The sequence below is a fragment of the Miniopterus schreibersii genome (assembly GCF_964146895.1).
Source record: "Miniopterus schreibersii genome assembly, chromosome: 10".
Classification (NCBI taxonomy): Eukaryota; Metazoa; Chordata; class Mammalia; order Chiroptera; family Miniopteridae; genus Miniopterus; species Miniopterus schreibersii.
In genome coordinates this window covers 32,818,322-32,836,675 of record NC_138110.1, presented here as the reverse complement: position 1 = coordinate 32,836,675, position 18,354 = coordinate 32,818,322, and the positions used below count along the sequence as shown (strand labels likewise).

The 18,354-nt window shown below is 45.2% G+C and overlaps 1 protein-coding gene across 7 annotated transcripts in view; it reads right to left on the bottom strand.

Moving 5' to 3' along the window:
* Nucleotides 1–1,596: 1,596 nt before the first annotated feature.
* Nucleotides 1,597–18,354, bottom strand: part of GAREM1 (GRB2 associated regulator of MAPK1 subtype 1) — a 172,733-nt gene continuing 155,975 nt past the window's right edge. For 2 of the 7 annotated variants that reach the window (XM_081150226.1, XM_081150228.1), the window contains 3 exons: nucleotides 17,298–17,429; nucleotides 8,372–8,538; nucleotides 1,597–6,933 (listed from right to left, as the gene is read on the bottom strand). In XM_081150226.1, the coding sequence (XP_081006352.1) occupies nucleotides 6,036–6,933; nucleotides 8,372–8,538; nucleotides 17,298–17,429 (1,197 nt within the window). In that variant the 3' untranslated portion in view covers nucleotides 1,597–6,035. The remainder of the gene's footprint in view (nucleotides 6,934–8,371; nucleotides 8,539–17,297; nucleotides 17,430–18,354) is intronic. The other 5 variants (XM_081150229.1, XM_081150231.1, XM_081150230.1 and 2 more) reach the window with 3 other exon arrangements.

Here is an 18,354-nt window from a genome sequence, read left to right as displayed (position 1 = left end):
CCTGGCCGCCATCAGGACCGTGATGGCCTTCGTGCTGACGTTTGGTAGGACCTCACGTCACGTATAGTTCTGAAGGTAAAGACATAAGCCCTGGTACCGAAGAGCTCCCAGCCTACAAGGGGTTGGAGATGTGCTCGGGAAGCTACGTCACACAGAAGAGTGACACCTAATCCGCTTGGGGAATGGTACTCGGTCAGCTCTGGAGGCTGCGTATGTGTTAGACCAGCAAGAAGGGGCTCAGCGGGGGAAGGGCTTAAGGGAAGACTCACTTCGTGAAATAAGAGTTTACCCAGCACTTACCATTCTTTTCAATGATTTGGCTTTTTTCTAACCTCAGATATGTAGGAATCCAAACATCTTTGACTCTAACCCAACTTATTTCTAAACTCAAAGGTACTTTGCAATATCCAATTTGGGGGAGTCAGTCCTAGTGTCTGTCTCATGTAAGTTCTCCTAGGACCTCGAGGTAGGTTCTTGGATGTTATAGACAACCTCCGTCGATCCTATAGCTTCTTCCTGCGCACGTCCCTGAAACCCAGGAAAGTGGTCACCTGTGGGTTTAGTCACAGGTTTTATGCCTGGGAAGTAGGACAGAAGGGTTGAAGCTTAATGACTGAGATGGAACAAATGATTTGGGGGTGCACTGTCTAGTAAAAGAAAGCAGTAAGTCTTTCTGGTGTGAGGCTGGGGAGGCCCCAGCCAGGCTCAGAACATCCGATCTCATTGTCCTCCCAGACCTCCCACCCTCTCCAAAGCCCCTCACTCACATGACACACACACACACACACACACACACACACACAGACAGGGAAATTTAGGGCAGAAACATTGGGAAGCTATTTCATGCTATTTGGAGTACAATAAAAGCTCTAAACCACTTGCCATTTGCCAACTTTTGCGAACAGTATGCTCGATGCTCATGACTTTGTCCAGTACCCTCAACCATTTCTACTTATTGTTTATGCTCCATGTAAATGCATAACTTAAACCAAAGAGGTATAAGCCAGAGATATGAATTTGTACTCTTTTCTCTGTGCAAACAAGCACACTCTTTTTTTAAAGCTTACCAGGTCGTCTATATTTGTCTTGTTCTAACTCCTGTTCACACAGGTACTAGATTTTGTTTTTGTTTTTTTGGTTAATCCTCACTGAAGGTATTTTTCATTGATTTTAGATAGAATGGAAGGGAGGAACAGAGGGAGGGAGGGAGGGAGAGACAGAGACATTGATGTGAGACACATGGATTGGTTGCCTCCCGCACCCACCCCGACCGGGGCCAGGGATCCACCTGCAACACAGTTACGTGCCCTGGACCGGGAATGGAACCTGCGACCCTTCAGTGCATGGGGTGGCGCTCTAACCACTGATCCACACTGGCCAGGGCCTGGATTCTGCTTGAATGCCATCAGGCTACCTGGGTCCCAGCTTCTACTACAAACAACAGCCATAGTTTCCAATCTCCGGCTCATACCGAATGGGCCTGCAGCATTAAGAATCCCTTTAGACAAGTTCACTTCTCTAATGAGGGCGGGGAAGAGAGGTTCTAGAAAACGACACACTAGGTATGACTCACTGAGGAACAATTGCAAGAAGAGCAACTTTTAAAATTTCTTTATTTATAGACATTTCAGAACCCTTTAAATCGACAATGAATTTTTTAGGCATAACATACCATGTTTCTCTTGAGGTACACACTGGGCCCATTGGATAATGCTCTGGAAAGTAATGCAGCTGTTAACTGAGTCAACATCCCCGGTTCTCCAAGCAAACAGTACATGATTACAAAATTCTTTGAAAAGAACATACCATTTCCATTTAAGTTAAGGAAAATTCCCCAAAGTTTAATTAATTAAGTTCAATTTTTAGGCTTAGCTTAGACAATATTTTAAGTGGGACTTAACATGAAAATGGGAGAAGAGGTTTATAGCTGAGAAATTATCTGAGCCCTACTACATAAGATTGTAAACAAAGGAAATCTGTAATCTGATAAGCTCATTACAAAAATCATAGCCTAAACATTAGACAGAGCAGCAAAATTACAGGAGAGACTTCTACATAGTTTTAACCGAAATCGCATTTACCTCTTGTTTCTGGCTTTCACAATTAGACAAATTTTAAAACACCAAGTTGTAAAGACTAATCGATGTGATTTGACAAGAAGTGGCCGTGAGAATTCCACAATATGACAGCCCCACACTATAAAAGTCCTGCTTTCCATTGTGTGAACTCTGGGCATTTTATTCTTCTTGCCCTAGCAGCCTGAAGCATTTATATGACTATAGAAAAATAGTGGGAATTGATATAATGAAGAGAGTCTCTGAGAGTCTCATGGGTCCAACATCAGGATGAACTTTTCCGGCGGAGGGAGTTGAAATTTTCTTTGAACAGTTCACGAGGTTCTTTGGAGAACTGTTTCATTTTCGAGTTTGTTACTCAAAATGTTAGTCTTATACTCTTGAGGCATGATGAGCGGTGACTTCTTAAACATAGTGTTTAGAAGATGAAGGGCCCCCTCTACCCACCCCCCCACCCCCCCCAACTTGAGGATCGTTACGTGTGATGTGCAGGTGGCCCTGGAATGTGAGCAAAGGGTGTTGACGGATGTGTCTGAAAACAGTTGGAATGGACTGTCACAATGTTGTCCCACACGGTGGTTGTTTTATTTCTACACGATACGAGAATAAACACTGCAGTTTCGTCGAATGGGCAGCTTGCTGCAACTTCATAAACCTAAACAGTATATGTGGGTTGAAAGAGCACAAATGTAAATTTCACAGTTCATAAAGCTGAGCAGCTCAACCTGAAGGGGGCGAGGAGGTGCAGGCATTTGCAGGACTCTGAAAGGGAACTGAGCTGTGTGTGTGTGTTCTCCACATTTTACACTGGAGCTGCTTGGTTTGGTTTATTGCTGATTTTCTTTCCTGTTGGGGCCATGATGGTGGTAGCCATGAATCTAAGAACCCAAGAAAGGGTCCTCTTTTGAAAGACACTTTTCCCCCAAGCACTGTGGTCACTGCACTGTTGGCAGGGACTGGGCCGGAAGATACACTCGGTCTTGACCTGTTTGGCTGGAAACGGTTCTGCTTGTGGGGACTGTGTCTATGCATCCCGTTTCACTACAGACCCACAGCTCTCAGAAGGGAAAGGCTGTTCCCTCCCTATGCCTGCTCTGATCTCTCTTCACGATTCTCTCCAGCTAAAGCCTTCTCGAGCCAGGGTGTCAAGGTCCCCTATGGACAAGTGTTTGGCTCCGAAACGGTAATTACATTTATTTGTGGCCTTAGAGATGCCAGAAGATATTTATTACACTTAAAAAATTCCATATCAGTGAAAGAGAACACTAGCCAGTGGGAGGCAGAGTTACTTTCTGCCTCCAACATATTCCAAGCTTTCACTGTCCTGTGGTGTTTGTCTTATATCCTTTCATCAGGGCTGTGTTCCTGAAATCTGTGGGCTCTTTAAAGACACTTAACTCTCCATACATCTGACTGCCCAGAGGGTTCATGTCTCTCCCTCACATATACACAGTCTCAGCAACTGTGATTTAGAATACAAATATTATGGATTCCAAGAGGGCAGGAGCCGGGTCCTTTCTGCAGCATTGTGGAGTCACACCAGCCTAGTGCCTGGCTCACGAAAGATGCTCAATGCATTTTGAATACATGAATCAAATGCCATAGTCCCTGCCCTCAAAGAGTCTCGATATTGCCATCAACACAAACTCAACATAAATATGCCAAGACAAAAACAGAAACTGTTTTGTAAAAAAGTTTTTGCAAAAAAAGATAAAAGGAGTCAGTTGTTTATGTGGGGCAACCTTCATAGTGAATCCAAACCCACCCTTTTCCTCCTGCCTGAACCTGAAAATTGTGTCCAGGGGCTACGTGTTTACAAATGAATTCATCAAGAGTCTGCCGAAGAAAACACGCAACCTTTTAATGGCATCCTGTCTGATTTTACTTTAAAGGGAAAATTCTGAGAGGTTAAGGTTACTAAGGAAGCTGCCCCTCAGAGAGAATGATGCTTTCTAAACATGAAAGTAACCAAGGGGCCTCCTGTCCTGAGAGAGATGCACAGGAAACTTCTATATAGATTATTATTTTTAAAGGACATTTAAGATAGAAAGTAAAGATGTATCAGTTCACTTCAATTCTAAACCGAGATAAATTAAAAATATCTTGAATGCCAAGAAATAAAGCCATATTTGCACAGGTCTGCAAAGATAGAGGGGTGGGCCTGGCTGGCGTGGCTCAGCGGCTGAGCATTGACCTAGGATCCAGGAGACTGTGGTTCGATTCCTGGTCAGGGCACATGCCCGGGTTGTGGGCTTGATCCCCAGCGGGGGGTGTGCAGGGGGCAGCCAATCGATGGCCCTCTCTCATCGTTGATGTTTCTGTCTCTCTCTCCCTCTCTCTTCCTCTCTCTAAAAGAAATTAAAAAAAAAAGAAAAAATTAGACGGGTGGGTCTTGTCTTCACCTTTGTTTGTTTGTTTTAGTGAGCAGGAAGAGCGAATCATCAGATAGAAGCCAGGCCTGCAGGTCACGCTGACACCTCAGTCACAGGCGGTCTGTACACCCAGAACCTGGGGACAGATCCAAGGGCTACACAGTGACGCTTGCTTGGGGAACTAAAGCTTTACTGATATATATTCCTGCAAGAAGTCTAAAATGATGGTGAGGCTGTTATATTTTGTAATATTTAATCCCATTTGGCAAAATTTGACAGAATAATGTCCTGAAATTCTTGGAATAAAAGTATAGTAATAATGTATTTTCTTTGGGAGAGAGGAAGGAAAAAGTTTATGAACTAAACAAGTATTCTCATCAATGCTTTTAAAAATTACTCAACAGATGGAGCCCATACAGTAACAGAAGACGGTTCGTCGGATCTCTGAAAACATCTAATACACTCCAAGAATACACTCCTCAGACTTCATTTCCAGACATCAGGAGAATAAGACCCTCGAACCCGAGAAGAATTGTCATTTGACAGAAACTGTCATTTCCCTGCACATCAGCACAGCAGGATTACATGCAAAACCCAGCCCCACAATGGGTTTAAAATACAATGTAATTCTTCAGTGCAGACTCTCTACTGATTTCCTCTAAGTTTTCAGCGATGAAGCCCTAACAAGCCTGAGCTTCAAGGGGCAGGGTTCTGAGAACCTCTGGGTCACTCTGTCCACTGTTCCTAAGAGAGTCAACTTAGTTAATGGCCCCAAACCTCGGTGGATATTTGGAAGTGAACAGACGTTATTATCTGAATGATCAGACTCAAAATGTTTAAAACATATACATTTGTACTGTGTATACATTTATACACATATATGTATTCTGTTGTTTTTTTTTTTTTCCTTCTGCTCAATAAAATTAGCAGCAGTTACAGATGAATTATTGTGGTCATGGTTTGTATTATTTCTAAGGAGGTCACATGCCTTCTATCAACACATGACTTTTGGAAAACGCCTTTTGATGAAAAGATCCCCAACAAGCATGTAACGTTCAAGTGTCATTTCATGTCACTAACATTGTCAGGCACAAGAGTAAATAAATGAGCACTGAGGAACCCAAACAACAGAGCACAGAACAGAGCTAATTAATCGTCTACAGTCGATTCTCCCAAAGGAAGGAATTGTTGTTCAAAAGTGGTGTTTTTTTTTTTTGTTTTTTTGTTTTGTTTTTTTTAAAATATTTTTATGTCTTTCAGCTTTGGCTATTTTGTAATAAATATCATACCTTCTCGCATAAACCTACTTGGGTGAGAATGACTTCTCTGAACATGCCTCTTGTCTTTTAGCAGCTGCTGAGTGTTGAGTGACGTACAAGGCACACCTCTGAGTGTCTGTACAGCATTTTATTGATGTACAAAACAGCCTGCTCACCATTCAAAAAAGTGATCTGTATAGTAAGAGTCTCTCTTATCCCCATTTACAGAGAAGGTTTTTAGTGCAAAAAAACATGAAACTGTGTCCCGGCCCACCCCTTCTAGCACACACGCTGATCAGTTTTGTTCAATGCTAGCTGGGGTTATTTGGCTATATTTTGGGCCTCCAGCCATTAATGAATTGCATGATTTTCTTCACCTGCAGTTTGCTTAACTTGAAATCCTCTGAGAGGATTTCTTCTGTTAGTTGAACAAGCAAATTCCCGTCAATCTTTTCGGTCACAAAGAATGATATGACATCTTCAGACAAACCGATAAACCGTAACGACTTGGACACTTCTTCTATCGAGAGTCCCGACAGGTCTGCGGGTGGCTGCCATGGGGAGCCATCGCCGCAGGACCTGGGGGCCAGCTGGAGGTGGAGCGGAGATGAGAAAGGGTAAGAGACCGAGAAGATGTCCTGCATGCCCTTTTTAACAAAATACTGGTCCTCAGAGAGGTCCGGTGACCCCGACTTGGGGTCTTCCTCAGCACCATCGATTTTCAGAGGCAAAGGAGAAGTTCCGGAGGAGGCTTTGTCTTCCACTGGTTTGGGGGCCCTGGGGGGTAAGGCAGGGCACGAAACACTCTGCTTTGTCGAGCTAGCTGCAAGCGTTTTCTCGTCTGTGCTCTCCAGAGAGTAGCTGGCTGACTTGGGACAACCGGAGACGCTGCTACTGAATTCTGCAGGGGCCGAGCTGGTGGGACTGGCCAAGGGTTCACAGCCTTCGAAGTCAAAAGGTGCTGGGCAGTTTCTCTTTGGTGTGCCTGGCGTCTTCTGTCTGGGATAACTGTAACTCCGGCTTGGGTCCAGCAGGAAGTCGCTCCTGGTCTGGCTCTCCGAGGCTCCCGAGTAATGGTTAGGCCACGAGAGCCGGGAGGCGAGCCCTTCAGCGGACAGGCTCCCAGACGGGGACTTCAGGTCCACAGAATCGGTTTTCACGCGGTTGCATGGATAGCAGGAAACAGGAGCACTTTCAGAAGGGCTGGTGTCGCTTTTAGTAACGCTGCTTAAAGGCAAACACAGAAGGGGAGATCAGTTAAAAAAAAAAACTCAGATACAAGCCTTTCCTTCCCCCATGGATGCGACTTCTAAGCAGAAAAATGCAGTTAGGAAAACATAATTTTTCTTTTCATGAATTCAATAAAATACCTGCTAACCTCATTGAGATTTTTTAACAAAAGAATCTTTAAATTACTAAAATAGATTGGTAATTATGGATATGAACATGATGATTTAAAATGCTACAGTGGAGATGGCAAAGACATAATTTATTTGTTAGCTAACAAGAAACTCATTGTTAGTGGGTACCTAGATCTTTATGATGAGAAAAATTCTTAAGCCACGTTTGGGCTCATCATTAACAGGTGCTGGGGCTGATTACTGATGTCTACAGTGCGCAAGGCTGGAGTGAAAGCGGCACATGGGCGCCTCGTGCTGGCCATCCTGTGCTAGTGACACGACTACATCACCGCCACCCATGACTCTATTTCCATCCAAAAGGCTGAGGTAGGAGGAAGTGCTTCAAATAAAATGCATATGCTTGCCTCGGTTTCCATACCATTGAGTCACATTAGCATAAAGATTTAAATGTCTGGAGAACAAAAATACCTGCCAAGGCGAGCTACTTCAGACTGTAAAGATCACAAGGGGAGTCGTGCAAGTGCATTCAGCTCGGGCCACAGTTTAAGGGTGACCGAAGCCAGAGTGTGCTCAGAGGTGGGTGACCAGGCGGTGACACCCGGGGACACAGCTGACGGAACCAAGAAGAGAAGACTTATAGCCTAGTGGACGTCACACTTTCACAGGCTGACAAAGAGAAGCGAGGTGGCCCTATATGTGCTTTTCTAGACATAAGAAGAAATACTTGGAAGTTACATGGAGATACAGTTCAACTCGACCTGATGAAAGATTTCTTAAAAACGTGATGGGCATCTGCCCACAATGAAATGAGCTGCATTTCAAAAGAATGAGCTCAGCACCGGGAGGGTCCAGACAGAAGGGAAGAACTAACTACCTGGCAGCGATGGTCAAGAAGGGCTTCTTGCCCTGGATGACATTTCGAGGAGCACGCGAGCCAGAGGCCCCCTTCACTGCTAAGTCCTGGGGAAGGTGCTGTCTGTCTGCTCACGTTGAACTCAAGGTGGAAGGAACTCGGGCTGGTTTGTGAGAACCGATGGCAGCCCGTGGGCTCCTTCTAAGAGAATCCAGTTGGCCGTGATCACTGATTTCTCAGAGACTCTGGTATCTTTTCTTCCTGGGACACTGGTTCCCTCATCCTAGCTCAAAGCCAACAGGGGCCCCGAAATGCTGTTGCAGGGACACTTTTTAAAACGTGAAGAATGTTTTCTCTCCCACCACCGGCCTAGGTGGCGGTGGCTCTCACGGCCCCGCTTCCTGGCCGACGGCAGAGTGGCACGGAAGGGGGCCCTGGCGTGAAGACTTACATGTCGTGCAGCCCTGAAGAGTAGTAGGACAAGGTGGGGCTGGGAGAGCGGGTCTGCTGCCTGGCCGGCTTGGCTGAGCGAGGAGGGACGGAGGGGCTGGTGGACAGAGGCTTTGCGCTCCGGGGCGGCACGGGCGGGGCGTTCAGGAGCCGGCACTCTTCCCTGACCTGGCGCGGAAAAGAACACTCGGGGTTAGCGACAGACGGACAGAGCCCGGCAGCTCCACCCTGCAGGGCCAACCGCTCCTCTCACGCAGCAACAGCAGGGGCGTCGGGAGGGGAGGGGGGACCAGCGCGAACGAGGGTGGAGGGACACGCAGAGGCCGCCGGGGAGAAAAGCGACGCCTCTCCAGCCTCGCCGGGACAGGCGGATTTTAAGGGCCAGCTGCTGCTGAAATACAGCGAGTCATGTGAAATACGGCAAGTCAAAGGGCTGGTGATACGTGAGGACGTATTACACTGGGAGTATTAAGAAAATAAGGGCATAAGGCAATCGTGCTCTTATGAGGGGATTAAACTCTCCTATTCAGTTGTGTATATTCACTGTTCAAACTGAATTCAGTTTGATCCAAACCTGAGGGCACAGTGCGCCTTCTCCAGGGTCCAAGCTCCTTCTGAAGTTACACTCGGGGCCTCTCACAGGTAAATGTGCACGGGAATCCCCTGGGGATCTTGCTAACATGGAGACTCTGATTCCAGGGACTGAGGCTGGGGCCTGAGATTCTGCATTTCTAATAACCTCTCCAGGGACACTGATGCTGCTGGACCACGGCCCACACGTTGAGAGCAAGGCTATAATTGGAATAATGAAGGCAGCTCTCCAAATCCCCAAAATACTATTTCTGTGATGCCTCCAACTCTCTCACCCTCCCCTTGTCTTCACATCAGAGAGGATCCAGGGGACCTGTGATGTCCTGGGCTCTGCAAATCTGCGGCAGTCACCCCAGTTTGTTTTCCACTCGCTCCGGGCCTTCAGAAGGACTTTTTAAAGAAGTGGACACTTTCCTGCACTTCTCTGTGTCAGACAGCAGAGGGCAGTTTATACCTGGCTCTGCTAGTCTACCCTAAACGACACAGGTAAAAACAGCCAATTCTGACTTCATCAAAAGCCCTCTTTCCTGCTCTTAGGCTGTGTCCCCACCGATTCCGTCACCTTGCCTTCACTTCCTTTCTGCCTCAGCAGCTCTGGGGTAATAGGACAATGAAACAGCCAGCTCCTGTTAGCTTTGGTACTGAGTGTGCCTAAGACCAAATGACACGGGCCCACAGGTTCCACCGCGTCTTCTACCACCTACACCGCACACCCGGTCTAACTCGGCATCCGGGCCCGATTCACGTGCCAGAGAGAACCAGATGGGAAGAAAAGTCACCTGTCCATGGTGACCCCAGCAGACCTCAATTCTAAGTGAAATGGAAGCAATTTAAAGAATCTGACCTGCTGGATTTCTTCCCGCGGCGGGGGGTCACTGCTCGCACCTGGAGGGCCCACCACCCCGCTCATGGGGACCCACCGGTTCCAGTTTCTAATCTGAAGCAGCTCTTTAGGCTACAACAAAATACTCAGGGCAGCAGGTTTCTTCTCCAACCGCTGCGGGCTTTCCCCTTTAAAGCTTTTAAAAAGGTGGTAGTGGTGGATGACAGAGGGAAGAAAATCTGGGAGGAAACGAAGTCTAGATAAAGAAGAGAGGATCGTTCGGCTGGCTCGGGGAAACTCTTACACCATTTTAGGGTCTTCTTAAGAAGCTGAGAACCAGCTAGGACATTGGAAAGCTCTGGCTGGATCATTCCTCTGCCTGGCTTGTGGGGGATACACACTGGTTACAAAATAAGTAACCAATATATTGTGTCATCTTGCCTCTTTCTACCTTGTTAGGGAATTGTACAGTACCAACTGTTTCTTTTCTTGCTTAGGGAATGCCTGTAGAATCTAGGGCGGATGGGTTTAACAACTTTATTACAGATGTGCTTGGTTGGGTTTGTGCCTATGGTATTAGTGATCGTGGAAAACGTGAGATGATGAGGAGCCTGTAAGTTAGCTTTTTCACTTTAAAAATAAACACTTAGTCATTCCTCAATATTGCGTTAGAGAGGAACATGAGGAAAAAACGTGGTTAATGCTGGATCTGATTTAGAATTTTCTAAATTTTGGAATTAGTCATTAAGTCTGACATTTCATTAGAGACTGCTTACCTAGATGCCAATTATAATATGCTGAGATGTCAATTACAGTATGCATTTTAATTTAAAGTAGTCAGCTGATGTAGGTCTTAGGACACAGAAAAGCTGCTTTGTAGCTGAATCTGACCTATGGGACGTCCTCTCTTCCTTAAAACCAACCTCAGGCACTCAAGGTCATTTAGAACTGGTTCTGCCACCTCCTTCACAACCGGGCATCCTAAAGAACTTTCCAACAGGTTTCCCACATGAGAGGAGATGGGGTGTGTGTGGGGGGGATGACACTGTAGTGAGGAGCATTTGTGGACCACAGGGCCGAGAGGTGAGCTGCGGGGAACTGGGAGTGTTGACCGCTGAACTCCAAACGGCGTTTGAGATACAGAAAGCTTTTGGGGTGGCCACGCTCCTGAAAGGAGCTAAAGAATGAATGTGACCGTGTGAGAGAGTGTGTGCCTGTGTGTGATTCCCACTCTGGGCAGGTGGGACACGGTCAGCGAAGAGATACTAATACGAAGCCAGAGAAAGGTTTTCCGCTGTCGTGATGGATGACGAGGCGGTCTGGGTGTAATCAGGTGAGTTCAAAGGGAAAGAACCAGGCTTATGCGAAACCCATTTTGGAGAAAAGGTAGTTACAAACAACAAAACAAAAAATGACTCTGAAAGGGAGCCACCCATGACAAGAATTCAGACGTAACTGTGTCGAGGCACAAACGTGCCGCAGAGGGCAGGCGCGAGGGCGGCCCTGCGCGGGACACGGCTCCGAAGGGCGCCTTCCACCTGCGGCTGCTGTCTGGTCCCTCGGGGGACGTCGCACTCCACGGGAAAACGACATGCTTCGGTGGACCGTACATACTTGGGGTTCAGAAGTTGGAAATCGTGAGGGTTTATCGTACCATCCCACTGTCTCTCACGCCCTGCGGCGGCAAACGTTCTCCTTCCCCTTACTTACGGATCTGATTCAACACGGGGCGTTTGGATGCAAGAGGAATGCGGCTGGGCCTGAAACAAATTTAATCTGACAATAAAAGGCGATTTACGAGCCTGGATGGCCAGCCACCCAATTTCCAGTCTCCTCGCATATTCAATTTCACCCTTAAGCGCTACATTTTCGGCACAGTCCGAAAAGGCTCGGCGTGTGGCCCCCGTCATGTTACTCCCCATCTCCAGTGGCCCTCTGCTTCCTGCAGAAAGTCCAGTCTCTCCTGCCTTCCACGGGGGCCTCTGCAGTCTTTCTAGCTCTTTCTTCCAGGGAGCAGGAATCACTCCACCTTATCCAGCTTTCTAGTTATTTCTTCCGCTACTCCTCTGTATCAACACCCAGGTCCAGGCGCCGTGGTGGATTCAGTGTCACCCGAACATCTTGTGCTTTCCTGTCCCCGCCCCATTTTAGTTGCCACTGCCCACCCCTACCTAAACGCCAGTTCCTAAGGCCCAGCCCCAAATGTTACATGCTCGGTCTGGACACAGGCACCAGAACTGACCACTGCTTCTGAACCCTGCTAGCACAGTTCACATCAGCTTCCTTTCCACGTATATTCAATTAGCCTGAAGGTGAAAATGGTAGGGACCGTCACCATTGTTATTACTGCTCCGTGGATGGCAGAGTTTGGGGATTTGTCACCTTTGGCACAAATGTGTCGCACAGAATGCCAGGTTAACAGGTGCCACCAAAACAGAAAAAATACAACAAAAAGGCACTTTGATTTTTAAACATATGCCATAAAAATGCCTTTTACATCTTTATGTGGAAATTGTTATTGATACGTCATTTGGGCTAGATATTAATTTTGTGTGTGTCCTCGTAGTAGTGCCAATCTGGGGGGGGGAAGGTGCCAGCAGACCTGGCACATAGGACCCCCATCAACTCCACCAGCACCACCACCCCTGACTTAGCATTAGAGTGAAAAGGGCAGTGATGTTATTACTAAACTGGGAAATGTGGACTCCAGCATCGGCAACCCCAGAGTAACTAATTACTATTTTAAAATGAAGCTGTAATAGAATCCACCATCCTGGTGGACTGGACTCCAACTGGAGCACAGGGAGGGAGAGGAATTTGGATTAGCAGGAATGCTGGTGCTAAGCGAGGGGCAGGCACTCTGTTTTGAGGCAGGTGTGACTATCCATCGCAGATTACGGGCGAGCTTTGCCTACTGGTAGGTAATATCTGGCTATGAGTCACTTGGGTGTTGGCTCCCACTGTTTACGGCAGGGTCAACGAGCACAGCACGGAATCAGGAGGCAGCAGGACAGCTGACTCCCCTCCATACCCAGAGCCTTGCTTCACCAGCAGTTCTCTGGTCTAAAGCTTCTCTTTCCAGCTGCTCACGTCCGCCACAATTCTTGCTCCTTTGCAGCAGGTCCTTCCCTTTTCTTATCACCTATCAGATCCCACCATCCGGGATGAAAAGCTGTCCTTGTTACTCAAGCAGGAGATTGCTAACCCAGGGCTAGATATAAAGCTAATTTGTTAAAAAATGATGAGTTCTGCTCTTTCTAGATCTGTCATTTTCTTAAGTCTATGAGGCATACAGGGTGGGGCAAGAGTAGGTTTACAGTTGTTCGTATGGAAAATAGTACAATAACTAATAAATAATAAAAACACAAGAATAAACTCTGTGTCTTACATGCTCACAAGTGTACACCTCCTTCCGCCCCACTCTCTATCCTTACGGAGGCATATTCAGGTGACTGCCTCTAACACACTGACATGATTTAATAGTGGGACTTTGAATTAAGCTATCAGAGGTGTCTATCCTGGGGGCTACCAGCAGGGACTATAGGAGCCATCTACTTCCCAAGAACAAGGCCGTCACTTTCCCTTTCCCTACATACTACATTAATTCCATTTTGTTACTGATTTGTTCAAATACATGTGGTGTGCCTATCATGTGCTCACTGAGCTAGTGTTGAGTGAACAAAAAGAGGTAGCTCATGGCATTAGTTGGGAGGGAGGGAGACAAACACATAATTGGGATACAAATTGGCTGTGGAATAATAGAGGTACGAGCAAGGGTTAGTGGGAGCACCATGGATTTATTCAAGGTGTCCAAAGAAGAACGAATTCCTAGGAAAGTCTTAAGGAAGAAGGAATTACGAGTGTCAAAGGGACAGAGGCTGACAAAACCCCACCAGATGTTCTGGCCTGATGGCTTCGATGACGAGATAAAAGCTGGTGCCATTTATCAGATGGAAACTTAGAAGGAAGAGCAGGGCCTGGGAGAAACCAAGGAGTTCAGTTTTGTAGCAAGTTGGAGCTTGATGTTCTACCGATAGCATCTGGAGTCCTGGAGGCGCTGAGATCTCAAGTGAGAAGCGCAGCGGGCTAAAGAGGATGGGCAGATGAGGAGACTAAGAAGATTAAAACAAGTGACCACATCTCACCACTTACAGAGCAGAACCATGGCTGAATGGTGTCTAAGAAGTCAGGCCGGGGTGTGGACAGCAAGAGAAAGACAGAGTAAAGGTGGAAGGATGTCAGGAACTCTGGAAAGGTCTGGAAGTTATGTAATAGTTAGCAGGTCACTGGGGATCCTAGCTAGTGAAGCTTGAGCCAAGTGAGGGGAGCAGAAGCTGGATTCCAGTTGAGTCAAAGCTAGAACAGGAGGTGAAGGCAGAGTTAGTGGGGACGGACCTGCTCTTTTCAGGAATTCTGGCTAGAAAATAAGGGGGAACCAGTTATTAGAAAGGGCTACGTAATTGAAGGAAGCATGTTTTTTGTTGTTGTTGTTTTCTCTTTAACTTGGAATAAACTTGAAAAATGTGCCTGGGTATGTACATGTACACAGGTAACCTGGAGGCTGAGTGCACATGCACTCCTGGTCATCTAGGACAGAAAAGAGAACACACATTTTGCTATTGCGCTCTGCCTTCTTCATGCCATCATTGGCCATACAAAGCGAGAGAAGTCATCAATGGTAGCTTATTACCTAGCAGCTAAAGCAATGACGGAATGAATACACCCAGTAGAATAGATGCCTTTGGAGAGCTTTATATTTTTAAGCGAAGGCAGTCAACAGAGTCAAAACCCAACTCTGATCTGTGGTCAAATCAAACACATCATTGAATGAGGCTATTTTCAGAATACTGTCCAGAAAGCTTACCTTGATTGCCTACCACCTGGAACAGGCATTTAACCTTCCTTTCCCCTCTCCACGTCCTACATCTCTGTTTTTAGCTGGGAGAGACCTGAGCACAGGGTATAGGACCGATAATTTGTGAACCATGGAAAACAAGGTCGTCTCACTAAACAGCCACATGTTAAAAATAATGCATGAGACTCTGTTAATAGTACAAAGCTCATTGTTGTCACATGATTGGAAAACAGGGTTACATGCAGATGTTCAGAGGTCAAAAATGCAAACATTCATACAACTGGAGTGTTTTATACATGTTACCTATGAACTAATTTTCCCCTTGTAATATTAACTTTCTCTGACACTTCCTAGGAATTAAAAGAATATAAGAAACGAAATACACACCCACTGTTTAGGAAGCAGCCTAGTGTGGGAATGGGGGTTTTTGGTATGATCATGTTTCTTGGGAAGTCTTTGTTTGTTTCTTGGAACTCCCTATTTGTCTTCTATGGAAGAAATGACTCTTTCACCCCCCTTCACAACTGGACCAAGGAGAAAGCTTAAGAAAAGTACATGGTACACTTACTATGACATGTTTTTGCTTAAATGTCTTTTTTAAAAAAAAAAAAAAAAAAATCAATTTCACAGCAGTGGTTACTCAACTTTTAAATCAAAGGCAATGGATCTAGAGACACCTGTTGATGAGGCCTATAGTCTAAAATCTAGCTCCACATCCCTGTGGGTGACAATCTCCTTTCTCAAAGGATGGTGGGCAGTCACTACAGAGATTCCGGAACACTTAGGCCGGGCACAGATCATTTCGTCTCTATGTGAAAACCATTCAGGAAATACATATACTACGGAGGAGCTTGATCTAAAATTGGACTCACCTTTCCTATGAGTTTTCTTCTCTAAAAAGCCAACTTCAGGATATTGTCAGCAATCTAAAGAAAGGAGTTTTGTAACCATGCTTCCTTGAACTTTGTAACTTTGCCTTCACTGCCTGCCCTCTGCCCTGTATTTTACATTTCTTCCCACACTCCCTCTCCCAGATAACAAAATCGTTACAGCCGTAAGAAATCTTATTTATAAAGAGGCTTTTATACAGAGAGTTCATAACCCTGTCATGTATCCATCAGGGATATTTTCAGCCAAACAGAAATTAAAGTTTTATAATGACGAAACGGCAATAAACGAGCCTCTATTTGATTAATGGCACAAGGGCAGAAGTGATTTACAGTCAAAATCCTGATTCTCAGATGCGTACGTTTCTTGTTCCAATTTTCTGCACTGATGATAAGGACCTAAGGCAGACCTGTGTCTGAAATAGCTTCTAATTTCCAAGCCTCAGGGGAGGGAGGCAGTGGGGGTGCAGGGGACCACTTACTAGGAGGCAGAAGGGCAACTGGGTCTGAAAAGTATACTTGTTTAAATTCTAGGGTGACTCCATGGACTCAGAGAAAGAATATGCCATTGAGGCAGAAAATAAAAAGACCTTTTCTGAGCAAGGAGTATAATAATACATTATATATATATTATAAACACACAGACACACACATTTAAATGGTATATAACCCTCCTATTAATGTGATTTTATGCAAATATTATCTGAGGGTACAGATCTGAAATGAGAGCTATCCCATAGAATATCATAATTACTTTATTAGCATTGTAATCATTGAGACTTTCAATGAACACAGGAGAAAAAAATTCTTGGCCTAGGTTTCACTTAAAAACAAATAACCTACATGAAACTGAAGGCAATTAGTTTCAAAATTACTAAAACACAACAATAATTTAGTCCTAATTTCAATTAACGAGTGGAAATGTAGGTATACGGCTTGCTTACAGAGTACTCCTCAAAAGTTGTAATTAAAATTAATTAAATGTCAAATGCCTTAGGAGACATCATTAATTAGTGAAATCCTGAATGAATCCTTTTGGAGAGCAATTATTTTGAAAAGTAAATAATCTCTTCCAGACTAATATTTTTAGTACCCAAACTTGAATATTAACATGTCAGGTTTATTTAAGAAAAAAAATCTGTCCTTTTGATGCCTTTTCTAATATTAATATTAGACAGATGGAAAAAGTCCAAGGACAAAATAAAATAAAAATTCAAAGTAGAATAAATTCTCACAGCCACTTTCCTCAGCTTATGAAGAAACATTTTTATAGCTTCATTTTTTTTTTTTTTAAACCTTGGGTGTCACCTAAGGCCCATAATTCTGCAGGGTGGACACTTCCAGGGTTGCGACACCTAGTAGCACTGTGACCTAGCTGGCCATGCTTGAGGAAGAACTTGTCAAGGCAACTTTCAGCCTTAATATTTCTGTACAGGTTTGCCTGGAAATTTTAGTTTTTGACATGTGTTTGCAGCTGTAGAGCCACATGAAGCTTTTCCACAGGCACTCTAGTTCCTCAAAACCCCAATCCCTGCTGAAGAATCACATGCTGCTGGGTCCACAGGATACCAAGCATTTCTGTGGCTCCTTTGTTGGTTTATCATGATTCCAAATTTGGCTCCGCAGCTAGGTAACTAACTCCAACACAACACCTAGCTCATCAAGTGCACATTTTTATAGTCAGGTGAAAAGAATGTTTTGTTATTTTTAAACTCATATTAGGTTTTTGCAATATCCTAGAGACCTAATGAAATGAAACCATCACACGTACTTTTGGAATGTGGGGACAACTGGCCCCTGCCTGGGTGCCGGGGCCTCGGATGGTCTGGCAGTGGAGGTAGATGTTCCCGTCCCTGTCCTGGTCCCCGTTAGCCTCCGTGGCTCTCTGGAGAGGCTGTATACCCTAGATAGGAAAGGACAGAGGAAAAAATTCCCCCCAAATCATTCTCTATAGGACCCTAAATCAGAATCCATCCCATATTAAGTTATTGCTACTATTTATTGAATGCCAGGGAAAAGTGCCAAGTACTTTTTACAATACAATAATGCAATGAAGAAATTGTGCCCACAGGAAATGACTCAGGGAGGTTAAATATTTTGCCAAGGTTCGAAGCTACTAAGCGGTAGAGTGAGGATTCAAATCCACGTATGGCTCTTGGACGCCAAGCTACGTGCCTCTGGTTACCTATCCCGTAGGATGACGGATCTCCCTGCTTCCCATTCAGTGCCACTGAGACGACAGGTGAACACTCCCAGGAGGACTGGTATTTCCTTTCATTTTCTCATCAATTGTTCAGCCTGTCTGAGGCACATTCAGACACACCCACTCGCGTCCATAAAGCTCAATCACTCACTTACTGATCTAGGTCCAGTCAATATGGCATGAAATTTACCCTTTAATTCTTATTTTTCTCAAATGCCAACAGCCCAGTATGCTCCGTTACAGGAACTTTATTTACAATGCACTTCCAGCCTTGTAACAATGCACATAAGCTACCAATCCATCTTGTAGCTCATTCCCTGCACCCTGTTTCTCGCAGGCCGTGGGGTCATCTCTAACCACCACAAAGGTTAACAAATTCTTCATCACTATTGCAGTAGAACTTGGTTTAAACCAGTGGTAACGACCCAGAGCTCCTTTTATGATTTTCCTTTCATGAATCTCAGGAATTGCTGTAATGTCAACAACTACCCCAGAGTAAATACACTGCTCTGTTATTGAAGAAGATGAAGGATATTAACCTCTGGGCTCTCAGGTCCCCATGTTGGATACTGCTGCATAAATGGTTTCAGAAGGGTTGTGATCCTGTAGTTTTGACAATTTGTAA